General features: G+C 46.4%; 2 protein-coding genes and 1 long non-coding RNA gene across 8 annotated transcripts; 2 read left to right on the forward strand and 1 right to left on the reverse strand.

Annotated features, from left to right (window-relative positions):
• Positions 1 to 312: 312 nt before the first annotated feature.
• LOC102085460 (polymeric immunoglobulin receptor-like) lies at positions 313 to 9,593 on the forward strand. Of its 3 annotated transcripts, none has more exons than XM_021298351.2 (10): positions 313 to 507; positions 2,972 to 3,079; positions 3,370 to 3,711; positions 3,888 to 4,217; positions 4,306 to 4,635; positions 5,282 to 5,936; positions 6,963 to 7,075; positions 7,714 to 7,852; positions 8,275 to 8,320; positions 9,368 to 9,593. In XM_021298351.2, the coding sequence occupies exons 2-10, from the start codon at positions 3,043 to 3,045 to the stop codon at positions 9,404 to 9,406; spliced, it is 2,031 nt and encodes a 676-aa protein (XP_021154026.2). In that variant the 5' UTR covers positions 313 to 507; positions 2,972 to 3,042; the 3' UTR covers positions 9,407 to 9,593. The 3 variants fall into 3 exon arrangements, with proteins under 3 accessions (XP_021154026.2, XP_064894767.1, XP_064894766.1); XM_065038695.1 differs by having other exon boundaries at positions 7,714 to 7,848; XM_065038694.1 differs by having other exon boundaries at positions 8,275 to 9,593.
• LOC135576045 (uncharacterized) lies at positions 501 to 15,158 on the reverse strand. 4 transcript variants are annotated; one of them, XR_010467604.1, is made up of 5 exons: positions 14,337 to 15,158; positions 10,596 to 11,003; positions 9,855 to 9,972; positions 9,103 to 9,176; positions 501 to 2,611 (listed from the first exon to the last, which is right to left on the reverse strand). It is a non-coding gene; the product is annotated as an uncharacterized LOC135576045 (long non-coding RNA). The 4 variants fall into 4 exon arrangements; XR_010467603.1 differs by lacking the exon at positions 9,855 to 9,972; XR_010467605.1 differs by having other exon boundaries at positions 501 to 1,242; positions 9,855 to 11,003.
• LOC102086800 (polymeric immunoglobulin receptor) lies at positions 11,691 to 23,214 on the forward strand. The gene is made up of 11 exons (XM_005510390.4): positions 11,691 to 11,929; positions 15,804 to 15,899; positions 16,146 to 16,478; positions 16,711 to 17,040; positions 17,657 to 17,980; positions 18,411 to 18,725; positions 19,681 to 20,029; positions 20,556 to 20,674; positions 21,014 to 21,139; positions 21,285 to 21,343; positions 22,036 to 23,214. Exons 2-11 carry the CDS (start codon positions 15,818 to 15,820, stop codon positions 22,165 to 22,167), a joined length of 2,169 nt encoding a protein of 722 aa, XP_005510447.2. The 5' UTR covers positions 11,691 to 11,929; positions 15,804 to 15,817; the 3' UTR covers positions 22,168 to 23,214.
• The last annotated feature ends 1,922 nt before the right edge of the window (positions 23,215 to 25,136 follow it).

Below are 25,136 nucleotides of genomic sequence, written 5' to 3' on the forward strand. Positions count from 1 at the left end.
AAACAGCTGAAGCTTGAGGGAAACACACAAAGTTCTTGCTTTATATGAAGTTCTGCGTGGAAGTGGTTCACAGCAAAGGGCATTTACTACTGTTGTTTAGAAACAGTTGCTTTGTGTTAAAACTTTGCAAGTTGTCCATAGAGCAGGGGAATTCCTCTCAAACTTGCAATTTCTGCTCCTGTCCTCTTCAGTTTTTTGAATTTTCCCCTTCTGTGATGTCACTTGCATCATTAGGCGGCTAAAAATGACCATTTTTGGGTTCCACACCCTGTATATTGGTGGCATCGCTACTATTCCTGTGAAGCATTTTGACTGCCCCCAGTTTGCTCAGCAATGCACATCTGGACTTAGGAAAATTTTTAGTGCGTCCATTTTTAAACTCTGGGCATCAATATATTTGAAAACAACTAACTGATCTACAACCTACAAAAACTACTTTATTAGACCAATTCCAAACTGGAGGCAGAGCAGGAGAAAACTTCAGCAAGAGGAGCATCCCAGTCTAAGGTAAGTGAGCCTCAATTTACCGTTAAAATACTTCTATTTGGAGTAAAATACTATTCCACAGCAATTATATGAGCTACTGTAGTGGATTTCACCCGCAACATCTCACAGGTCTGGAATTTGAAATCATTATTGCCATAGCAATAAATGCATTATAACTCATGCTGAAATCCTTTTTTTTAAAACAAAAAAAAAGTGCTTTTTTCCCCTTTTTAAAGCTGTAGATAAGCCTGCTGACTTCTTTTTGCAAAGAGCACACACAAAAATTATGTGGACAGGATAAATCCTTATGCAGAGCCACACAGAGGGACTCTGCCCCATTCCATAGCAGCAACTAACTCACTTTTTGCATGGTACCAGGACACTGATTTAATCAGACAAGTACAGAAAACCAACCATAGAAACATCTTCACAATACAAAACTGAAATGAAAATGGGGAAAAACCAAAACACCAACTACATAGAGTTTACTACTCTGTTTCTGGGATTCTATAATTCTAGCTCTTTCCACTTTCTGCCTTTCTTTTTCTTAATGCCTATTTGTTGAACGTGCTTTTAATGCATAACTCCCTTGCAGCTGCTTGTTTCCCTGCACATCAGCCATCACGTACCTGCAAACCACACATGGTTCAGCTGCAGCCGATGCTGCGAATGACCCAGGAAAGGCAGGTTTAATGCTTTGGGTTGGATGAGGGGGCTCAGCTGAAGTCACCCAAGAGAACTGCGGTAGCTTTTCTCCTGGAAAAAGTGAGATATCGCCTTATTAGCAGCTTGAAAGCCATTTGTGGTGGTTGTAGTGGGTTGAGTTTGTGCTCCACAAGGCTCTTTGCTAACATGCTGCTTGTTGCTGTGGGGTGGGGAAAGGGGTGAATAAGTAGAGTTGTGAGATAATTGCAAGTGGGTGCAGCTGGGTGCTTGTGTGAGTGTGGCACCCACCTCCTAATGAGGCAAGTTCATGGCATTTCCATCGTTCATGAGCTGATGCTGGGGAGAATTTAGCAGGTTACTGCCAGCCCAGAATACGTCCGCTTAGGAAAAATGTCTCGTTCAGCTGCTGACTGGAACGTCAGGATCACATCAGCACAGGATGAAGGTTTGGCTTCCAGTTGGCAAAACTGATAGCTGCTTCCCTGTTTTCAGGGTGCCGGGACATTGCCCCATGTCCCTAGCCCAAAAATGAGGAAAAGAGGGAGTGCCCTGGTTCAGCTGTAGTGGGCTACATCAGAAAAGATTGAATGAGCATAGGGATAGTATTTTTCCTGATTTCTGGATGTAAATAAGGACTTCCAGCTCTTTCAGGGTATTCTTGTCAGCTTGCTTCAAGTCCTCCAGATTGGTGGGCATTATGGTATTAAATAAAACTCAACATTTTTTACCTGGCCAGCCCCTAACAGAGAGATTTTCTGTCCAGCTGCAATGAGGAAACTCCGACGGCTCTGGTGGAGCCATCACCTTATGTCAAGCTACACAGAGCTGAAGTGACCTGAATGTCTTCCTTGCTGTTTGCTGGGGACACACGAAGCTGTTTTGTGCTGGCAGATGTGGTCAGCCAGCTGTGCACAGACACGCACGTCTATACGGCAGAGCTGCCTCGTACAAGGGGAAATAAATGGAGGGGGACCTGCCCCAAGGGGATGCTGCGCCAGCTGCATCACCGCAGTGCTTCAGCCTGCGCTGCAAAGGGAAGAGAACATTTCTGCAGCCCCAGCTCGTGCTTCCCATCAGTGGAGCAGCAGTGAAGGGGGGAGAACTGAGTTTGCAAGCAGGGAGTTCACATCTGGGGGGGATACACATCATCCCCAACACAGGGTGTGAGAAGCAGTGGGGGGTTAGGCAAATCTCAAAGAATTTTAGTAGAGAATACGTAGAATAAAACACTGCAGCAATCAACAGTTAATCTTTAACTCAGACAAGGAAGCAATTCCTCTCTGAAACAGAGACACCCAAACACTAATTCTGTTCAGAGCTGAGAAAGGATAACAACAGTCTGCACAAAGACAAATTGCAAGGGGGAAAAATAAGAAAGGAAGATAAGTGGGGCACCCCAGGAGACGTTAAAGGATGTTGGCATTCCTGGGATCTGCAGCGTTTCCTAGTGGTTCTGGAGCTGAAAACAAAAGAAGAAAAATAAAGACATGGTTTGATGCTGCAGGTCCATCTGCAGGACCAAGTGCCACGTCTCATGGTGGTGACAAGCGCCTCTCCAGCCCCACTGACCCCCGGCTTTTGGCTACCAGGGGCCTGTCATCACCAGCAACACCTTTAGTAACCATCCCACCCCCACAGCAGAGGATGTAACGCAGGGGTGTGAGAGCTGCAGAGCACTTTTAGCACTTTTGTTTTCCTTTATCTGAATTCCCTTATCTTTGGGCCAGGCCATGTCACAGGCTGGGGCCATCGGAGCAGTCGGGGTGGTTCACCTTGGCAGATCCCAGCCACAATCTCTCTCTTCTTTTTGCTAACACAGACATCAGCAAAATCCCGTATCCAACGTGAGATCTTCGAAGTTTGCCAAGTGAACATTTGTGAAGGCTGGACATGGTGATTCTCTTCCTCTTAGCAGCTTTGCTGCAAGGTGAGTCGCCAAAAAACACCTCTCCAGCCTCTTACGCTGATGAGAACAGGGAAAGCTGGAAGTGAGCACATAGGCAATCCCTGGCTAAATGATCACTTGCACATCAGACACCTCCACCTGCAAAATGGGAACAGGTGAAACCCCCCTGCCCGGTAGAATTCTGAAGAGAGCTGGAAAAGGCACGACAATAATCCCCCTGACCCAAAGGATCCTGGTTTTTTTACCAGGAGAAGAACTGCCTGTCTCTGAGTAACCAACAGCTTCTGTTTCTTTCTTTCTTTGCCCAAAAGAACCAGTCTCAAGCACCTTGTACGGCTTCAGGTTTTTGACAGGCAAGGTTGGAGGATCAGTCACCCATCAGTGCTTCTACTCCATCACGCCAGCCAACAAACACGACCGAAAATATTGGTGCAAAATAGCAGGAAGCGGAGTTTGCCACACTGTCATTTCTACAACCGGCTACATCTCGAAGCAACATGTGGGGCGAGTGTCCCTTGAGGACATTCCCCAGAACGGTACCTTCACCGTGACCATGACAGAGCTGGAGAAGAATGACACGGGGACCTACCGATGTGGCATCGGCACCACCAACAGGGACCTGTTTGTCAGCCTGAACCTGACGGTGCTGGCAGGTAGGATGCTGGTGGGGGACAGTGGGCATCATCACACAACAAGTATATCAGACTTTCCTAGTCTGTGCTATTAACCATATATTTACAATGATGGGGTATAAAAGTACCCAGATTTGGCCAAATCAGCTGTTCATAAATGTAAAAGGAATGGTGCGTGCTGTGTTCTCTCCCTACAGATGCTGCTGCGTTGGGGCCGACTGAGCTTGTCTGGGGGGAGCTCCACGGATCTGTCACAGTCCTGTGCCCACCCGGGGACACTCGAGGTGGTGAGAAGAGGTTCTGGTGCAAACTGGGGAGAAATGGCTGTGCTCTCATAGCCAACACCGGTGGCTATGTGGGAAAGAGTTACCAAGGAAGAATCTTTATCACCCCTCAGGAGAGCTCTGGAGTTTTCAAAATCTTGATAAATGACTTAAAAAAGGAAGACTCGGGGTTGTACATGTGCGGGACAGGAAAGCTGAGCGGTGGGGACAGCCTGCAGGCGGTGGCTCTGCAGGTGACCAAAGGTAGGACAGGACACTGGGGACCACATGGGTCTCTTGCAGCCCTGGATGAGGAGCACAAAATACTAACACAGTCCTCTCCAACTTGCAGCCTCCACCCTTCCCAAGAGACCCAAACTTCTGAGCGGCACAGTGGGAGGCTCGCTGTCCTTAAAGTGCCACTATGATCCCCAGGGGAACTACGAGCAGAAGTATTTGTGCAGGTGGAAGGAGGCTTCCTGCGCCCTGCTCGTGGATGCAGACGGGTTTGTGCACGAGTCCTACAAAGGGCGAATACAAATAACCAGCGGTGCCCAGGAAAATGGGACTTACACGGTGGTGATGAGCCACCTGAGAGAGGAGGATGCAGGATGGTACTGGTGTGGGGCCAAAAATGGGCACACAGAGCACACCTCCTCTGTCAAGCTGCTCATCCAGAAGGGTAGGTGGTGAGGTGGCTTGGAACACAGTAAATCCCTTTTAAGTCACTCTTTTCTCCTTCATGGCCGTTGGGGGAATAGATTCTCCTTTGTACTATGCATAAGTATAACAACATTATCAGAAACATCAGCTATACTTTTCGCCTTACAGTTATTGGCAAGTAACTGAGATGATGGTAAAGGTTTTCAGATGCGGGGGTGTAAGCTAAGCTTTCAGAAGAAATTTAGTTTGTTTGCTTTATATTATTGATTCTTTATGATGTAAACCCCTTGCACACGACATCCCGATCCTAGTAATTGGTGGGCAGAGACATGTGCTTTGGTCTGAAGAAAAGCTGGAGGTTATCTTACAGTTTAGGAACTGCAGCATGTAAATACACAGATCCATGTGGCTGATCAGCTGGCAAAGACAGAAATAGTGGGGTTAAAGTATGAATGTTTGCCAAGTCTTAATGGGTTTTCATAAAAAGCAGCTTGGACATACTAATAAGACTCAAAGGAAAATAGAAATGCTTGGGTTTGGTCATATTGTGTTGCATGTTTTTTCATGCTGAGATGCAAGGTAAAATGCATAAATCTTTGGTAAATCTAACATCTTGTCTCTGCAAAAAGGTAGATATTTAAGCCTCAAAATAATTTTCTCTGTAGAATCCTGCTCTTTGCAAGACCCAGAAACATCTACTCTGGTGAAACGCACTTTATCAATTCCTGCCGCCTACGGGATGCTCACGCAGAGGAGCATCACGGGCCTGACGTACACGGTGGGCACTGTCACTGAGAACAGCATCACGGGCCTGATGTACGTGACAGGTACCAGCACCGAGAGCAGCAGCATCCCGCTATCTGATGACGACCCTGACACCTTTGTAACCAAGAGCACCAGCATCCTGCTGCCCACTGACCACCCTGGCACCTTTGTAACCGAGAGCACCAGCATCCTGCTGCCCACTGACCACCCTGGCACCTTTGTAACCGAGAGCACCAGCATCCTGCTGCCCACTGACCACCCTGGCACCTTTGTAACCGAGAGCACCAGCATCCTGCTGCCCACTGACCACCCTGGCACCTTTGTAACCGAGAGCACCAGCATCCTGCTGCCCACTGACCACCCTGTCACCTTTGTAACCGAGAGCACCAGCATCCTGCTGCCCACTGACCACCCTGGCACCTTTGTAACCGAGAGCACCAGCATCCTGCTGTCCAATGACCCCCCCAACACCTTTGTAACCAGGACCATCAGCACCCCATTGTCCCCTAACCCCCTTGGCACCTTTGTAACCTCACCAGGTGAAAACTATGAGAGGTAAGTTCATGGCCGCACTTTTCATTGGCACCAAGTTGGTGTTTTATGGCCCATCTGCCCCATTGCCCGGGCACTGTGTAGGTTGTACACAGGCTGCAAGATGAAGACACCAACTTGAGACATTAGTAATTAGAAAAGCAGAAGGCAAGGCTATCCCCTGTCCATCTGCGGCATGTCTTTGAACCTGTCTCTAAATCTTCTGGTGCTGGTATCTGCTGGAGATCAGATGCCAGAGCTGATAGGTGTGCTCCTGTCTGTTTTCCTTTGCTTGGGATGGAGACAAGACATTAGGAAACATCAGGCTTGAGCAATAATGCTGGTGAATCAGTAGCTGTACACACCTCACTGCACGCACTATCCAAGTCCTTATAGGTGGCCAGTAACCCAGACAGTGTTTGGGTGCTCTGTGTTGCATAACAAGCTATCTTTGGACAAGGTTAATCAAAAGGCTATGAGCTATTTTGGCCAGTAATTATTCCACAGTACTTATGTACATCAAGTCCTACAGCTCACCCTAGTGCAAGTGGTTTCACTGGTGAAAGCAGCACCATCTTTTCCATCATCCCCAGGTGTATCTCCTCACCATCCAGCCAGAAAGAGGAGGGGAGAGCACATTCCCAATCACAAACCATGTTCTTGTAGAAAGGACCAGATTTTGCACAGTTCCTGGCAAAGCTCGCTCTTTGCAAGGAGACTACAGACATCCTCCAAAAGCATGAGGGTCTATGACATGATTCTACGAGAAGTTGTAAAGAAAGGGTCTGAACCTCCCTTGTAAATGTATATCATGAAAATAGCTTGTTTTCATTTTGTAGGGGATAATTCATGTAGAATTTACTTCCTCATAAACCAAACTCCAGATCAAATGATTTCATCTTTACTTTGTTGACTGTTCTCCTTTGATTCAGTCCAAGTTTATAACTCCTTTATGCTCTTTGATGTAAAAAGGACAGCCTGCATCAAGGTACTTCAACCACCCTGTATCAGAATAAAATCTAATCTAATTCTGGTGGTTTATCTTTCCAGCTCATCGAGTGAATCACATCTGCTCCCAGTCGTGTTACCAGCTCTCATTTTACTGATTTTCATCACTGTCACTATTCTTGTCCTGATCAAAATAAAGCTTCAAAAGGAGATGGGTAAGTTGGCCAGACAACACCTTTTGGGTTGTGGTTGTTGTTTTGCAATGGTTTTACCTGTGATTTCCAAGAGCTGGAGTCTGACCCACTGAAGATTCCCATCTCTAGACACCCACAACCAGTTTGCAACCAGTACGGCCTGAAAGCGCAACTGTACTTGCTGCGAAGTCCTAGAGAAGTTGCCTTATATATATGTATATACATGTTTAAACATAAAGCAAATGAAGGAAATGTCAATTCTGAAGTCCTGCTGAAAGCTGGGTTAAGGTTTTGTGTATAGAAGATTTACAGCTCCATGAGTGCTCGGAAATCCTGAAGTGTAAAGGGCAGGGACCAGCGGCTCCTTGGGGCTGAATCCACCCAGCTGACAAAAACTTGCCCCAAAAATCCCTGCTAACAAGTGATTTAAAAAAAAATACATGCACATCTTATTCTATAACACACTGAGTCCCCAGAGATAAATTTAAGGGCAAAAACCTTCAGTGAGGACAGTGGTGAATGGAAATGTATATTTTTCACAGCAGTGAGACTGGGGAATAATGGACCTAATCGGGTGTTGGTTAAGACATGCTTGTCTGTTTAAATAGGCATTAGAGAAGGTGTTCCCTCCATTGCCCGCATATTTTCTGGTTTTTAAGGAGGAGAAAGAAGTGCCATGGGAGACTTGGAAGCAGCTCCGATTCGGTCTGATCCAAACCCTGTGAAAGAGCAAATGATGGAGGAAACCCCGAGGCCAGAAAAAGTGCAGGAGTGCAGGACCGAATCTGGCAAATGTAGGTGGGTGTTTCTGGAGCTGGCACTGCAAGCATCATCTCCCTTGGTACAAGAGAATAAAAACACTTCAAGCAGAGTATTTACAGCTTAATATATAAAATACCTCTACAAAATGGACGACAGATTTGCAGTCCAGGAGTTAGGATCTCACAGTCCAGGATTTATGTTCTGATGCCAAACTATTGCCTTTATTCCTTACCAAGAGACGCTGAGCCACAGATTTCAAAAGACTTAGATTAACTCCCCTATGAGGTTTATAAATTTATTATAGGGTTGATCATAATTTTTGCTTACGCACAGTAAACACGTTATCGCTCTTCCTGGTTGCTTGTTTCAATAAAGTCTGATTACTTCTGACCTCTTGCAATATTACAGAGAATTTTTGTTCACTGTGTTGCAATCATATCGCTCTTTTTTTTGTGCAGGATAATCTATGCTATCCTTGGAAGATTCAGGATGATCGACTTATATGTAAGAGTCTATGTCTTCTGGCAAAATATAAGAACAGTGGGCCTGTCTTGGAGTACCAAAGCTCTTCAGAGAGAAACTGTTGTAGAAAACAGCTGAGCAAATATTTTAAAGTATATCCAATTTGTGGAAATTCATATCAGTGAAAAGCACTCTTCTCCATTAAAAAAAAAATCAAATGGTGGAATAGCATTCAAAAAATCGGTGATGGCATTTCATAGTCTCATTACAATGCACGTAGATCCAAGCTCTCTGGTCGTATAAGCAGGTGATAATATTTTGAAGCCAGATCGTTGCAGAAGGAAATAAGTGATCGTGAGGATTTGGACCCTCTGGAACGAGCTGCCACCTCTGTGCACGCTACTGCATGTACATTTGTGTTTCTTTCCCTATTTGAAACACCCATTGACTTGACCAGAAGAAGAATACAGATATACAGATATCCCGTTTTTCAAAGCTATTCACAGAATATACCGTAGATGTCAAAAGAAGTCTAGAGAATGGCTTAAAAACCAAGGCAGATAAGGTTGAAATTTAGAATATTTTGCGGAGAGTAATTCAACTCACTAAAACTGTACAAGTTTCCTTGCTGAAGCTGTATGAAGGGTTCATGCAGTCCTAAATGCAAAGAATGAAAAGGAAGAAGTACACCCCCAAAAAACCTTGAAAATAAAGAATAAACAATCTGTGAAACCCTTCTAAAAACGAGAATGAAAACCAGAAGTTGTTAATTGTGTCTTTTGTTTCTAGGTGTCTGGTTTGGGGTGAAGCCCAAGGTAACTCACCTGCTGAGCGGGATGTTGATTCCAAGAACTCCCCTCCGACTCACATTTTTCTAGTTTTCTCTTCTCAGGGCTCCCTGAAATATCAGACCCATTTAAAATATGAAGTTTGGCATAAACCCAGAAACACCCATGAAATCACTTATAAAAATATTATAGAGAAGCAATGCCAGATCGCTGCTTTTCTTTATTTCTGATTGCTTGTTCGGAGCTTTTGGATTTGGTGTTGTTTGTTTGATCGATTTTTTTGAATTATTATTTTTTACAGCAATCCTACAGGGAAAAGAACACTTTTCAAGGCAACTGATGAAGACTTGAGGCAGAACCCCCTTCCATCAAAGCCCCCATATACATGAGCTCGAATATTTCCCTACGGAAAGCTGACGCACGGCTATAAACCGCGAAGCGCCCGGCGCCGCTTGCTGCTCTGCTCAGGAGCCGAGAGCCGAATCCCTGCAGGCTGCTCAAATGCCACTTGCTACATCATTTGTAGAAAAGATAATAAAATAATGCACCTGTAAATCAAGTTATTTGAGTGCAACCCCAGCTGGCTTTTGCAGGGGAGGAAACATAAAGCTGGGGAGGGGGTATGGGAAGGAAGGACTCTTGTGGCTGAAGGTTTGCCAAGTGCTAGGCAAAAAATGAGGGGTTTCTGATTATTTTTTTTCATTAAGTCTTTATCTACTAGTTCATTTTGCAAGGTGTAAACCGTATCCAACTTCAATCTACACCAAAATTCTCAGGTGCTGTTTTACCTCTACCTCTTCTGCAGAACTATCCACAGCTCCAAAATCAAACCTGTTCAGCCCAAACACGGCCCAGACCCAACCAGCAGCATTGGTTTGCATGCCATGCTGCAAACTGTGCTTTGGCCTGGAAAATAAAAAGCAAAGTCAGGGTTGTTTGTTTTCTGGAGATGCCAAAGTGCTTCGGAACCTGTGACTTGGCAGGAGGACACTTCCTCTTCTGTTAAAGCAAGTAAATATATTTGCATGGGACAACAGATTTGTTTTATCAGAAACCTTAAGGGCGAAGAGCAGCTCGGTTGAAGAAACCGTTCATCCGCCCTGGACAAACCTTTTTTCCCTGAGATACACAAGCGGTTGCTGGTCCCCATGGCTGGTTTTTGCCAGGATGTCCTAACCCATGGCCGCGCCGCCTTCCCTGCTGCACACCCTCCATAAGCCTTTAAAATGCATCCCCTGCAAATTGCGGGGTTGAGATGAGGCAAGCGGGGAAGCCGACGTGCTGGCACCCAAAGGAGAAGTGCCTGGAAGTGGAAAGCAAACACACCTATACCTATTGTGGCCAAGCAAACTCAACTCCATGTCCAAAAACTGTAATGGCAGAACAGGCAGAGGAGCAGCACCGATGGGAAGGACGCTGCTCACAAGGGGATCAGCGACTGTTCCCATCTAGGAGAGATGGTGGCTGTTCTCTCAGCTCAAGATCCCCACCAGATCGCCCTGTGCAAGCACAGCAACAGCTTTCCTTACCTCAAAATCATCTTCCTCGCCTCAAAAGCTGCACATTCATGGGAAGAAAGGACCATGACACTCCTAGCTGGAGGACAAAGCACTTCCAGAGTTGCCTTTAAGATCTGACAAATTTGCTAAACATCCCAACTCCAGGACAGGCTCCCACTTTTCTCAGGCACAGCCCAGAGCTGCCATCCTGTTGACGCTCATCAGCTTTCACTGACAGCAGCCACAAAAAGCTTCATTTGACTCACTAGTTGGAAGAAATAACTGCTTTTGCATCATTAGTACAAGGTAAAGAAAAGTTCATGATTCATCCAACACAACACAAATACCTTCATCTTCATTAATTTTCCTGTCTCCTGCAGTTCCATTTCTGACAACTCCACACTTCACGGGGAATCTGTATTTGGGCCCTGGACGTGCCTAGAACAGGAGAGCAGAGAAGTGAGGTTGAGGATGGCAGCAAAGCTCCTGTTAATTGTTTTTTCATTTTAAAGAGTTTACAACATTCTCAGTCTGCACAGACAAGACCAACCGTTGCCCACCCAGACTCCTGCTCTTCCCACAAGGCTGAGGGGCTGGAGAGAGCACGGAAGGGACACAGACCAGGGCCAACCCTGGCCAACCAAGGACTTCTTAGGGACACTGGTTTCCAAAATATGTGTGATAGCTTGAAAAACAAACAAAAACCCAACACACAACTACCTGCTTTTGTCCAGGTTTGCCCTCCAAAGCTATTCCACTGTTGGTTGGGGGTATTACAAGCTCAGAAGCCAGGTCAGACCTTGTAGAAATGGACTCTCCTGCCCAGGATATGGGAAACATGGTCACAACTCAAGGGTGAGTTTGCAATGCCAACAAAGAGAAGGGGGCTGATTAGACCCTTGTGTTAGACTCAGACCCCGTAGGGCTCCCTGGTGGCTTTGTGCCAGGTCTAGGTCTCCATCTTCAACCCAAGGAATCGCAGCTGCAGAAGACCTTCCATGGACCTGACCCAACGCAGGCACCGTGGGGGGGCTGCTGTGCAACGGCCACTTGCAATCAGAAGGTAAATAACAGCAGAGCTGGGACGGGCATTGGCTTCTCTACACTCAGGTTGGGAGGTGCTCACCTGCCAGGGTTTTTGGATACTATTCCTTTAAGGCAGAATAGGTGGAAATGCAGGGCTAGAGGTACGAGGAGTATTTAAAACAGCCCGGCACTGCCAGAGCCCAGTGTCCGGCTGCGGCAGGGAGGCAGGACACCCAGAGAAGGTCCTGGGGTCGACCACCAACACCAGCAAAACAAGGAGCGGTCAGTCGAAAAGAAAAAACAAGAATTCAAAGCAGTCTGCAGAAGTATCTTGGAGTGTAAGTAACACTGCTTCGTTGTCTGAAATGCAATAATCTTTTGTACTGTTGCTTTGAGATGGGCAAGGAGAAGAATACAAGTCCTGAGACACTTTAAAGGACTTTTCCTCACAGATGTGTGGAGAGAAACAGCAGTTCTGAAAAAGTAGTAAATAGGTGTCCAGGCTGATTTATTTTCAAAGAAGGTCAGAAGCATAGGATCAGGCTTATGATGTTTATGTTTTCTTCCCTGCAGTAGATTTTTAATCTTTCCTTTCTGTAAAAAGTTAATTATCATTGCGATATTTGCATTAAGTTTTAACACAGCAGGTAAGAAATGTTAGTAAACTTCGCTGTAGGAATCTAAACTGTTGCAACTCAGCCTGTGGTCATTACAGTCTTTTGAATCACAGCATGGAGATAATCATAAGGATGCAGATTCTGAAATTTAAGAAGATAATCGAAGTGGTTATGTCCTAAACAAGCTCTGAAGAGCTATTAAGATTGCACAGATAAAAGGAGGATAAATAGATACTGAAGTGTAAGTGAATGGGATGTGCTGCTGTCACCCACATGTGCCCTGGCACTGTCCATCCATCCAGTAAACCTCTCTGTACAGACTGGGGCTGTACAGTAAGTGCTGCTGGATTATAGGAAGTTCCTTCTCGCAATATCAACAATGTTCAAGTAGAATAATAGTTTAACAGTGTTGGAGTTGGTTTCACTTTCCAGCCCAAGAGACAAAAAGTAAGAAACAAATGAACCATGACATTCTTATCTGAAAAACAACAGGTTAGTGTATGGAGCAAATAACAGTCTAAAGGAACATAAAGTTAGGGCAGCAGCACAATTTCAGTCACTGCCTAAGGGCTGTCTGGTTATTCTTTTGCATTTGTTTTCCAGGATATATTGCTCATAGAGGACAGTGTGTAACTGGCACTTACAAACATTCTTAGCTAGGAGGGTCGCAAGTACTGCAGAAATTCCTAAAAACTGCTGATTTCCTACTAAATCCTTATAATCTTCAGTAAGAACTGCCTAGCTGTTTCTGCTCATTGCATCACCAAATTAGCACCTCCTGTTTATTCAGTCCATATTATATAAAGAAGGCATTGTTTTGGAACATGAAATATTTCATTTCTGTATGCGTTTAGGTCAGCTTGATCTTTTGTCTTAAAGCTGCTCGCTCGTTCATAACTCCATGAAAGTGGAGTGGTGGCTTTCCCCCGTCTCACTACAGCAAATAACACTCACAGTAAGGCCACCTATGCTGTGATCTTGATGAGCAACATAAAGCTGTAGAGAGCCCCAGCCCTGTGCAACAAGTCCATTCTGTCTGTGCACTCCATTCTGTAAGTTATTATTTCTCATATATTTGAACAGCAGTAAACATTCTGCAAAATAGAAGGACTCCTAGGTTTGAAATACAAACGCAGCAACTAAATCTTAACGTTTTATTGATCCAGTGGCACGTCCTTGACGCTGGTCACAGGTAAGAGCAATAGTTAATAGCTAATGGGTTGAACCATGCTGATCCCTGGCAAGCTGCATTAGGGCCATCCCAATTCCTCAGAGCCCAGCCTTGCAGCTGAGTCGGCACATTTTGGGAACTGAACTCTGGCATTTCATACCCAGCAAGAGCAGCTGCTTGTTCAGGTTTGCGTAACTCAGGGGTTGGGTCCTGACCTCTTTCAAATCATTGTAAGTCTGAAAATACATCACAAGCCACTTTCTATGGCTAGAAACACTAAAGGCATGTCCGTACTGGCAAGGGAGAGTGACTGTGAGGTTTGAGGGGTTCTAACCTCCCCAGAGCTCTATACACAACATTAGAACTTCTCTTTGTCACTCAGCAGAAGCAAAACGCAGTGAAGCTTAAGGTCATGGCAACATACCAAATAAAACCAGATCATCTTATTCACTGTCAAGATGATACTAAGATAACAGAAACGTTTGGCTACCATGAGCTGAAAAGCAAAGAAAAAGTTCACTATATTGTGAAGTACACTGTAGTTTTGCCATTTGTACGGCTTTTCGCACCAAACCCGCACGGCAGCACATCCGCGTCTCACTCGGCACTGACCAGCGAAGCCCCTTTGGTGCAGTGCACATGCACAACAAGCTCTAATGCACCAGTGATAGAAAGAAACACAACAAAATCCTACTTATGGAAATATGTTACAAGCTCTAAGGAGTTTTTGTCTGTCATTATGGTATATATATGGTTGTGCATCTGGATATGAAGGTTGAAATGAAGTCTTGCCTCCACTGCCAGCTCCAGGGAAGATTTCACCAATACATAACAAAGCAGCACTACTTGATGCTTCTCTAGCCCCCTGCAAACATGTGCTATTCAGTCTCCTCTCTCATTCCAGCTCCCCCTCCACCTCCACAAGCATTAGCACAGGTCACTCACACAGATACTTACTTGCACTCCATTTTATACGAGATCGGTGGCCTTTTCCCCAAAGCTCTGAGGTTTAAACCTTGTGCTTTGACTAGAGACAGCAAATCCAGCAGCAAGTGCTCTTTGAAAGCAAGAAGGGACTAGAGCTCCTTTACCAATATCTTGATGAAATTCTCCTCCAGCATCTCAAACAGCTCTTGCTTGTTGCAGAGTGAGCAGCAAAGCTCGTTTTGTGCCATTTCTCTGGGCTAGGAAGTCTTAGTCTCAGAGTGCAACCCAGCACAGGTAGCAGAGAAGGGGTTTCAAGCATCCAGCTCAGTGGATCAGCATGGAAATACAGCACGGATTTTTACGTAAGCAGTGGCTGTGCTTGCTTGGGCTTGCTATACATGGCAGCTTTCTTCCTTCATTCATTCAGTGAGCGGGGGAAGGTTTTAACAACATGAGGAAACAGGACTAAAGGCAACTCAGAGCTGCAGATGTTGGCCATGCAAGCACCCAGGATCTCTTGTTCTTGTGTAGGCACGTGTCCTCAGAGACACAAAAATTCTTTCCTGCCCTAACAGACATGTGAGGACCCTGATGCCACCACTTTTGCACACATCTTTCTGGGCACAGCTACATCTTTGTTTGAAAAAAACGGGTCTTGGTAACCCTTCCCTACCTGCAAAGCTATGCTGTCTGTAACCCTGAAGTAGCTGATTGCTTTGGGAAGGAAACAGGCTAACAGATTATTCAGATTTTACCAAGAAAGGGAAAGCTGAACTGGAATCCTGCTGGCAATGCAGAGCAAGGGGTGGAGGGCAGCAAGGTGACCATCAGCCAGAGGAGCTGCTGTTAGCAAGGGGCAAATATCAAGGCCCTTTTTGTGCCATGGTGTTTGCTTTCTGCAGAATATGTTATGTTTGTCTTGCTGGCTCCTTCTGGGATATGTATGAAAGAGCATTTTTCATGCTCAGTGAGTTAATTATTAGTCATGGACAAGCGGCTACTGAGCAATTAAAAATCATAATACAAGGAAGAACACACAACAGAACACCTTTCATCTTAACACGGAAATAAAAGCCTTTTTCTTCTACTGGGAATTACCCTTAATAAAACTGTGTCACTTGATACCATGAAATCAAATTCCTCTGAATGTTTATAAAGATTTTCTTTGGCACCTATTGTATCCTCTAGAACCTGGAGTACGCAGGTAGATCAACAGCCATGCTTGGGAAATGCACATTCCCACCATCAGCACACTCAGTTCAGGCAAGACTGGGGTGTTGGGGTGAGACCCATGGGCAGTTGTGCAGCAACACAGACTAGAGCAGAGTTATCAGCTCCCTCTTTCCCATCCTGCTGCTTGATAGATGTCATTAAATGCTATATTTCTCTCAAGTACCCACAACCCTCATATCCTCCAGGCACAAGGATTATTAGATGACTTGATCATTTAGCTTAGTCGTTTTCCAAACTATTCAGCAACTTTTATGTCTTTTCCAGGGAATGCAAGAAAAATGACTTTACTGGCATTTGCCTTTTTGCTTGCTTTCCTCCCAGCTGAATCGGCAAACAGCAGATACCCCCCCAAGGCAGCAAGTAAGTGCAACCTGTCTGGGGCACAAATCTTGTGGGTGGCCTAGGACCAGAGGTGACATTAATAAGGGGGGAAACAGGGCTCAGGGAGTGTCTCTACCCCATTGGTGGCCATCACTACCATGGGACATTTAAGATCAGACGATGCCCAGGGTCCACGCTTGCCTCAGTGCACCCAGCCTCCTCGGCAGTCCCACAGGTTCACATAGCACAACTGGAATTTAGAGCCAACATGATTTTCTCTTGCAGTCTCGAGCCCCGTGTTCGGACCAGGGCAGGTCTATGGTCTGCTCAACGGCTCTGTTACTGTGAAATGCTTCTACCCTCCCACCCGCGTGAACAGACACGACAGAAAGTATTGGTGCAGGGAATCGGGCACGAGCTGCAGGACCATTGCCTCCACCAGCGGCTACACTGCTCCAGGCTACCGCCACAGAATCTCCATCACCGACTACCCACAGGCCGAAAACTTCCAGATTGACATCTCCGGGCTCACAGCGGCAGACGCAGGCACCTACCAGTGCGGTATCGGTATCAATGGCAGAGGGCTCTCCCACAAAGTCAGTCTGGATGTTTCCGAAGGTAATTACACTCTTGGGGCTCCTTGAAGTATTGTTTTCTCTGGCTCCTGAAATGTGTGACGGATGTGGGACACAGCTGGGTAGATCGTGCTCTGACCAGAAGTGGCACACAACCATATAATATAGCAAAGTAGAGAGGAACCCTATAATAAAAATAAAACCCTTGAGGTGTCAGGGAGTTGCACAGAGTTACTGACGGAGCAGTTGGTGAGCACTACGGTCTCTATGCACAGGTCCTCATGAAACTGAGGGAGCTGAGCTCTTCTACGTGAAGCTGCACAGCACTTTGACCATGTCCTGCAGCTTCGGGAAGGACAACGAGAGTGTGAGGAAATACTTGTGCAAGATGGAGAAAGATGGCTGCCACGACATCGTCGATAGCTATGGGAAAGTGGACGAGGATTACATGGGGAGAGTTCTGCTGACAAACGAGCAGTCTCCAGGCTCGTTCAGCGTTGTGATAACCCAGATGGACTGGGAAGACTCGGGCTTGTACCTGTGTGGGGCTGGCAAGTATGGGGAGACTGGAGAAACAAAGGAACTGGATGTGCATGTGTATGAGGGTGAGTGAACTATTCCCAGTGTTTTTTCCCTTCTTCGTCTCGTTTGAACCGTCATTAGAAGTGTCACTTCATTTAACAACTTCAATTTCCCTTTGCAGAGAGCTATTATCCTATCCTCTCATCTAGATACTTCTTTCTATTCATTTAACTATCTGTAAGGTACTAAACCATCACTAATGAGCCTGTACCAAGAATTAACTTTCCCAGCAGTGGCTAAGCTGTCTTTCCTAGCCTGGCTAGCCCAAAATTCCAGAATGCAAAGTCAGCCTACCAGTTTGAGACAAGCAAACTCTCTTTTCCAGTCTTAATTCCTTAAATCTCAAAATGACAGAAGGGAGAAGACGTGCCATTCCCCTATCAAAGGGACTTAGAAACATCAGTACACAAACCAACAACCACACAGAGAATTTGGGAAAAAGAAAGGCCTGACAGACCCTTTAGGGTCAATTCCCAGCAGTGCCAGGACAGTCCCCTACCACCTGCACCCCTGAGCTTTGCCTAGCCTTGCTTTAGCCAAAACCCCTTTGTTTGATCTGATAATATTTATTCTCTTGGGGGAGTGCCACATGGGCAAAAGTTAGACGTTTACAGCTGCTCATGTCATTTTTATCTCTAGAGACGAATGTTCCTCAAGTAAAGCCCACAATAATTGGAGTAAAAGGAAGTTCAGTAACTTTTGAATGCCACTATGAGCCTCGCAAAAGGTCCTCAATGAAGTACTGGTGCAAGTGGAGACAGAATGGGTGCACTCGGATCATCGACACCACTGGGTACGTGTCGGGCCCATATGAAGGAAGAGTCGCCATCATCGACAGCCCAGCTAACAATACGATGACCATCATCCTGAACCAGCTGAAGGACAGTGACAAAGGCTATTACTGGTGCATGACAGACGAGGAGAAGGAGCAGCAATCATCAGCTGAGCTGAAGGTCATAGATGGTACGAGCTCATGGGTTGTCAGTTCTCTGCCTGCTCGGTAGGTGCAAAACAACCCCCTAAGCACCACAAAGGAGCAGGGAAGAGATGTGAGGTCCAGCTCTGAACTTCTATGCATAAGGCAATGCATTGTGCTGATCCTCCCACACCCCAGTGCTTTAAAATGGAAAAAAGGTTTCAGTTTGATGGGAAAATATTCACAGAAGTTTCTCATGCAAGTGTTTCTTAAGTGTTGCAAAAAAAACCCATACCCAGCTTTCACTCAGAGTTGCATATACAGCATCTTTAACATTCATTTAGCAATGCGAGGAGCACTTTCCCTCAAAGATTCATCTCCCAGTTTGCCATCTCTAGCAGCACCACTCCCCATTGATGACCATTCCCACCACCAAACCCACTAACATCAGCCTTGATGTTCTGTTTGTCCTCGCAGGAGAACCTGGACTGAAGGGAAAGAAGGAAGTGGAGGCGCAAGCAGGTTCACGGCTGGATTTAACTTGCTCTTACCCATGCAAGTACTACTCCTACCAGAAATACTGGTGCAAGTGGGGCGATGCCAGCTGCACCCCCATGCCAGCTGCTGACCAGAGGCAGCCGGGGCCAGACGTTACCTGTGACACTGACAACAAGACAGTTGTCCTGAGCTTTGACTCGGTGGCCAAGACAGACCAAGGGTGGTACTGGTGTGGAGTGAAACGCGACGGCCTCTTTGGGGAAACCATGGCAGTGCACCTGGAGGTGACCGAAGGTGAGTTTCAAGGAAAAGGCTCCTCAAGGCTGTGACTCAAGTGGAGGGAAAAATTCTCTCCATACCCACTAGGTTGCAGCACCTCAAAACAGATGCACCCTCATCCAGGCAGCCTCCCAGGCGCCAAGATCACCCTGGTTTTGCACAGCATGTCATAGATGTTTTCAACCACTCACTGGTTTCTGCTTCTCCCCGATTCCCAGTCAAAAAAACACCAAAAAAACAACCCCACTAGTGTAAAAATCCCTTCCTTCCACACCATTTTTACTTTTATACCCTATCCTTCCTAATAATTGCTTGGACAATTTGTAGCATCATTTAGATTAAGCAACATCTGACACCTCTTAGGTGAAGGACGGCACATAGTTCAGAGACACATCTTGCTCTAGGGAGCTTATTATCTTAATAAAGAGGAAAACAATAGGTAGCAAGAAAGGAAGGGCTATCACCAACTCCCCTTGGGTAGCAAGGGGCTTAAGTCTCAACTTCAGTTGGAATTTTGGAATTAAGATGTTTTTCTCAGTAAGGGGTATTGTTAGAAGCTGACCATAGAAAAAGTATAGCACCCACACACAACTATCTTAAGTGGATAATGTTAAAAATGAAAACAGAGAGAAACATCTTCACTTCACTGTCTTTGGTGGGCAAAGAGCTAGAAATAAAAGCAAATCAAGTATTCAAAATTTGTTCTGGAAATACTAGAGGCAGAACTCAGAAATGCAAGACTTCTCAAAAGCATATAGGCAGAGAGAGACAACTTCAGATTTTTTTTTGCAATAAATCATTTGGAATGAGGTCATTTTGGATCTCTAAATCCCATTTTAAAGAGCCTCAGACACACAGCCAAAACCCACTGAGGTTCCATAGGCACCAAATACACCTAACTCATTTTTGTGTCACCATCTCCGTGCTGTTGCTCATGCGATTAACTCCCTTTCTTCATTGGGAAATGCAGGGAGCAGTGCCGGCCGCAGCGTGGACCTCCTGGATATTGACAACCCCAGCCCTGCCGAGGTTCCCAGCCAACCCGAGGTCCCTCATCCTGCCAACGTCCCTGCTGAGCTCCCCATCCCTGCCGAGCTCCCCATCCCTGCCAAGGTCCCACATCCTGCCAACGTCCCCGTCCCTACCAAGGACCATCATCCTGTTGAGGTCCCCGCTGAGGTCCCTCGTCCTGCCAATGTCCCCATCCCTGCCAAGGACCATTATCCTGCCGAGGTCCCCAGCCCTGCCGCAGATGGTTTTATTCCCCAAGGAAGAGCCTACAGTGATGCTGAAGTGCGAGGTGCAGCTGACTCAGAAAGGTGAGTTCTCTGCAAGCCTCTGTCAATTATTGCTAAAGATTTTATTAGCCTGTTACTCACACTGTGCTTGCACACTGCCCATGAAGCTTAGCTGCAAAAGAACCAAAAAATCTTGTTCCCAAAGAACTTAGCTCAAAACAGCAGGGGAAAAGCAGCAAGGTGAGATGACTTGAAATCTATCTCTAGCCTGAGTAAGAAAGTACAGTCCCAGAGAGAATGACTAGAGATTCCAGATACAGAAAAACTAATTGAAAATAATTCTGTCAAGATTAGATAGCCCTCCTTCCCTCATTCATTACCAAGCTGCTGATGCAGCTGTTTTGGTACAACCTCTGTCCTACACTTTTATTTATCCCTTGTGATATGCTGGGATCCAGTTCGTTATTGGAATTGCATCATGCTTACTCAGATTTATCATCCTATACTGTTTTTAGACTGCCAGACCTTCACATATGTTACTCAGTCTTGAATAATTTAAAAGAAATGCATTTCACAGCTTAGTGATCTATTTTTCCCTCCATTGCAGCTCTGATCAACGCCAGGGCCACAGTGCACTTCCTTTAGCCCTGGGCCTTGCTGGTACCGTGATCCTGGTCCTCGTGGCAGCTTTTGCCATTTTTAAATACAGACAGTTGAAGAGATCTGGTGAGTTCCCGCCTTTTCTAGTATCTCAAGAGACATCGGCAACATGAAGATAAAGGTGATACCCTGTGCATGCTGCCATCTCTGCTGAGCTGAGCTGCTCCCCTGGTCCCCCACCACACCAAGGGGAGATGAGGGACCCAGTCTGTGCCACTGTCCCCATCCATGTGGCTCCAACACCCAGCAAACAGGGTGCCTGGGCTGAGACACAGCCCACCCATCTGCAGGCTTTGCATGTTGCATTGCACGGTGTCTCCTTGCACCAAGACCGTTCAGAGGCTGATGCACTTGTACTGACTCTGAGCAAGGGTACAAGGTATTTATGTCCTTCCCTCTCAACAGATCTGGTGTCCGTCGGGAGCTACAGGACAAACATCAGCATGTCGGACTTTGAAAGCGTGAAGGAGTACAGTGCGAGCAATAATGCCTGCGTGAAAGATACCCAGGAGACTCAGATTGGAGGGGATGGTACGTGCTGACCGAGGAACTTGTTCTCCATCCCCAGAACACAGGGTGCCAGGGATGGGTTTGCAGAAGGACCCTAAAAAAGGTGCAGAAATACCTGCCCAGGGACTGTCCCCCCACCCTAACATCTCCTTCTCTCTCCCTACAGAGTTCATCACCACTGCAGCTACCCCAGAAAGTGCTGCTGAGATAAAAAAGGCAAAAAGGGTAAGAGGAGGCAGGAGAAAGGCCACTCACATGGGAGACACCACCACAGTCCTCCAATCTTTCCCATGAGAGCTATTCCCCCTCCCAGGGGCCTTATTTATACCCAGGTGCTCTCCATGTACCTGGATCTGGCCACCTGTAGCAGATCAGCCTCCATGGGGGGGACCTTAACCCTTTCCTGACACCACATTTTAGCAGAGGTAATAATACAGTGTACCAAGTCAGCCCCAGGTATAGAATAGTTTGAGCTGGAAGGGACCTTCAAAGGGAAGATCATGACCAAGTGGCACCACTCAGCAGTAACCAAAGGTGCCAGATGCAAACCTTTCTTTTTAAAAGTCCATAACCAAAGGCAATATGTGGGTGTTGTAAGTGCCAAGAGCTGAGCTGGAACCATTTAAGGAAACTCTCAGGAAAGCAGTAAAACCTTTAGGACAGGCTTTAGGACAGGTGAGCTGGGTGCTGACACGCTGGGACAGACATGTCACAGAGTCCCAAACCTGCAAATATTTGGAGTCTTCCCCGGGGTTGAGCAAAGGCGTGATGCTCTCATGACCTGCCGTATTGTCCCACTTGTCCGGTCTGCCCCTGTCATCCTGAGAAGCTCATGGCCCTGTTAATGCTGTCCTTGCCCCCACCACATGCTGCTGTCTGTCCCTGCCCACTAAGAGTGTCCTTCTGTCCTTCCCCAGAGCTCCAAGGAGGATGCTGACCTCGCCTATTCCACCTACCTCCTCACCTCCAACGCCATCTCACAGGGCGGCTCCGGGGGGGACAGCGCTGTCCCTGACATGGCCCCTCCGAAATGGGAGGGTCAGATCTGAAGGTGAGGGACCAAGACCCTCAGCAACTGGGACTGGCTCTACTTTGAGGATCAGAGCAAGACATCAGCAAGAGGCACCATTTATTGCAACCATGATTTGCTATAGCTTGACCTTTTCTTTCTTTTTTTTTTTTTTTTTTTTGCTTAAACTCAGCTTTGAGCAGTGATTTAGGAGGAATCGTTTGATGCCAAATAGGGCGGCTGGGCTGGAAACAGATCTGAGTGAGCAGGTCAGACTGGGAAACGTCAGGGGCTCTGGTGGCTTAGCTCAGTGACAGCACCAGCCCCACCAGTGCCCTTCCAACATGGGGGGTTCTCAAAGGCCAGAAGGGGCATTAAAAATATATATATATCTCTCATTTTTCTTTTAAAGACAGCTGGAAAACCCTTTAGAACAATGACTCACGCTTTTGATTTGTCTTAGCTTTCTCACCCAAAGGGCAGTACCTGCAGGACATGGTCTGAAGTGTTTTTATGCAGAAGCAATAAAGAATTACCACTGGCTTTCAGCAGACCAGGGGAACTTGAAGTCAGTGGGAGGGTATGGGGAAAGTGCACCCAAAAAGGTGCAGTAAGGGTGCATTTGGTTGGGGCGCTTTTTCCTCCTCTTACTGCAGCATTACAGCATCACATCAGGTGTTGTAAATGGCACAGGACAGCAGAAGAAACCCACAACTAATGGAGATAAACAGGCAATATTACAAGTAATGTTTCTCACATGCATTTTCATCAACAGAAGGAACTGATCACAGCATGAATGTTAGTTAGCATGACAACCTATCAGCAGCCTATATAGCTGATTAGGCACCAGCGTTCACTGTATTCATTTGCATAGTACAGACTAAACTCCCCAGAGCAGCTGAACCAACCATTTCCCATTTCTGACTTGGAGGTGGAACCACTGAGCCAAATCCGTCCTCCTCTGCCACAGAGAGTGGTCTTGGAAACCCACCCTTTGCTTAATAAACCTGAGCCACACGTCACTCACACATTTTCCCTGGCCGACCCCATTTTTATCCAGGCAGAAATGAGAGTGACTGCAATTAAATGTTGTCTCTTGGTCTTATTTTTGAGCGTGGATGTCTAAACAGAGAAAAGTAATTTATTGATGTATGGATTTCCAAACAGCAGCATGAGACTGTTGTCTGTCAGTTAGAAATGGGTACAGAAAGCTGAATACCCCTCAGATAAAGCAACATAGGAAGCAGCAAGGATGAAGAAGTTGTGATAAAGCAGATAAGCAGTTTTCACAGAATACTGGGAATGGGATGGGCTGATAGCTGTCTAGCGAAAAGCGGGGGTAAGGAGGTGTCCGACAGGGCCAGGGATTTTCAGGAGAAAAGGGGCAGAAACCACAAAGATAACTTCAAATTCCTGAGCCTGTGTTGGTCACATGCAGCTCTGATAGCAAGGCATAACATATAAAGAATGAGGAGCATCACCCAGGCTAGAGCCTGAGCTGATGCTCTTACAGTAACACCACAAGTCTATTTCTATTTTAGTCAAATATTAGCTACATTTTGAAATTAAAACAGTACGGTAGCTCAGTGAAGTGTCAAGCAATGGCTGTTTGCATGAGCCTGCAAACGCTGAGTTTTCATCAAGGACAAAAAAGCCACATTATTCCTGAATCATGGACATCCCCACAATAAGCGCAGAGATGAGCTTGGCTCCCCGTGAACAGGAGGGCAGCAGCTCCAGCAGTATGAGGGTTTTCAGGGCTGCTCTCACATGCACATCACAGTAGTCAGCACCTTACCGATGGCAAGACCAGGACCAAGAATGTCTGGTTATAGCTCATCTGCCTCATGTCCCGAGCTGCATCCCCTCGAAAGGGGCTGGGATATTGGAAAGGGTGCGGAGGGGCCAGCGCAGGTCTGTGCCCGCCCGCAGTTGCTGGAAGTGAATGAATTGTTCTGGTACAACAAGAAAGGCGTGCGCTTGGAAAGCGTCCCCAGGGGGGTGAGCAGTCATAAAGCTGCAGGAAAAGGTTTGGCAAGTTCCGAGAGGTGAAAACCCCTTTGCAAATCCACTTCCTCCTCAGCCTGCCTGCTGGCATCCTGGTCTCTGCTCCGCTCCTCCTGGGAGCAATGAGGATGAGTTCAACCACTCCCAGGAGAGGTGTAGAGGGTGAGAAACATGGGTGGGCTGAGCCCATGGCTCCTGCTCCTTCCTGCTGCTGGCATTTCCACCTGGTACCTCGTTTCCAAAGGGACATGTCCCTGGGCTGCTGCAGCAGGTGGGAAAGTGTCAACTTGGCCATGAAAGCAGTAAGACATGCATGGATGGAGGCATGAAACCCTCCACACAGGGTATAAAATCAATTAAATCTGGTAACTAATAATTGTGACAGCGTAAGCCAACAATACAGAGTAAAACTCACGCTGGTCACTCAAGCTGTGATGCAGGGCCCATCATGATCAACGCACAGGTCTATGAGGATCTCACCAAGCAGCTCCATCTCCTTCACCAGGGTTTGGCAAACATGGTCCGTGATGAGTTGTGGTATCTCATTGCATCACTTCTTTGTTCCTAATGTGGTTTTTTATGTTTTTGACAGTAAACCGTGATACAGGCAAGACATGTAACTCTTAAATGGTTGATTTCAAGGGTGATGGTGTTGAAAGATCAGCTTTCGTGAACCCTGACAGAGCGTGGAGGGATGGGTTCACCCGTTCATGCCCTGGCTCTGGAACAAATGAAAGTTATGCTGCAAAAACCCATGAGAAAGCAAATTAAGCAATTTAAAGCCCTGAGAAATCTTCCTTTGGCATAAGCAAATATTTCAGGAAAGATCATGAGCCATCAAGGAGATTTTTCCTTTAAAAGTGAGTCACCAAATCCCGCTCAGCATGTTATGCTCTATAGGCAAATGCTGGTGAGCTCATCCAGCCAGGTCTCCAACTGGGTTGTTTTGGGAAGGGACAAGGAGTTTCCTCCTCTTCTGCACCCAATGAAAGGCACAGTGCC

The sequence above is a fragment of the Columba livia genome, chromosome 22 (assembly GCF_036013475.1).
Source record: "Columba livia isolate bColLiv1 breed racing homer chromosome 22, bColLiv1.pat.W.v2, whole genome shotgun sequence".
NCBI classification, from domain to species: Eukaryota; Metazoa; Chordata; class Aves; order Columbiformes; family Columbidae; genus Columba; species Columba livia.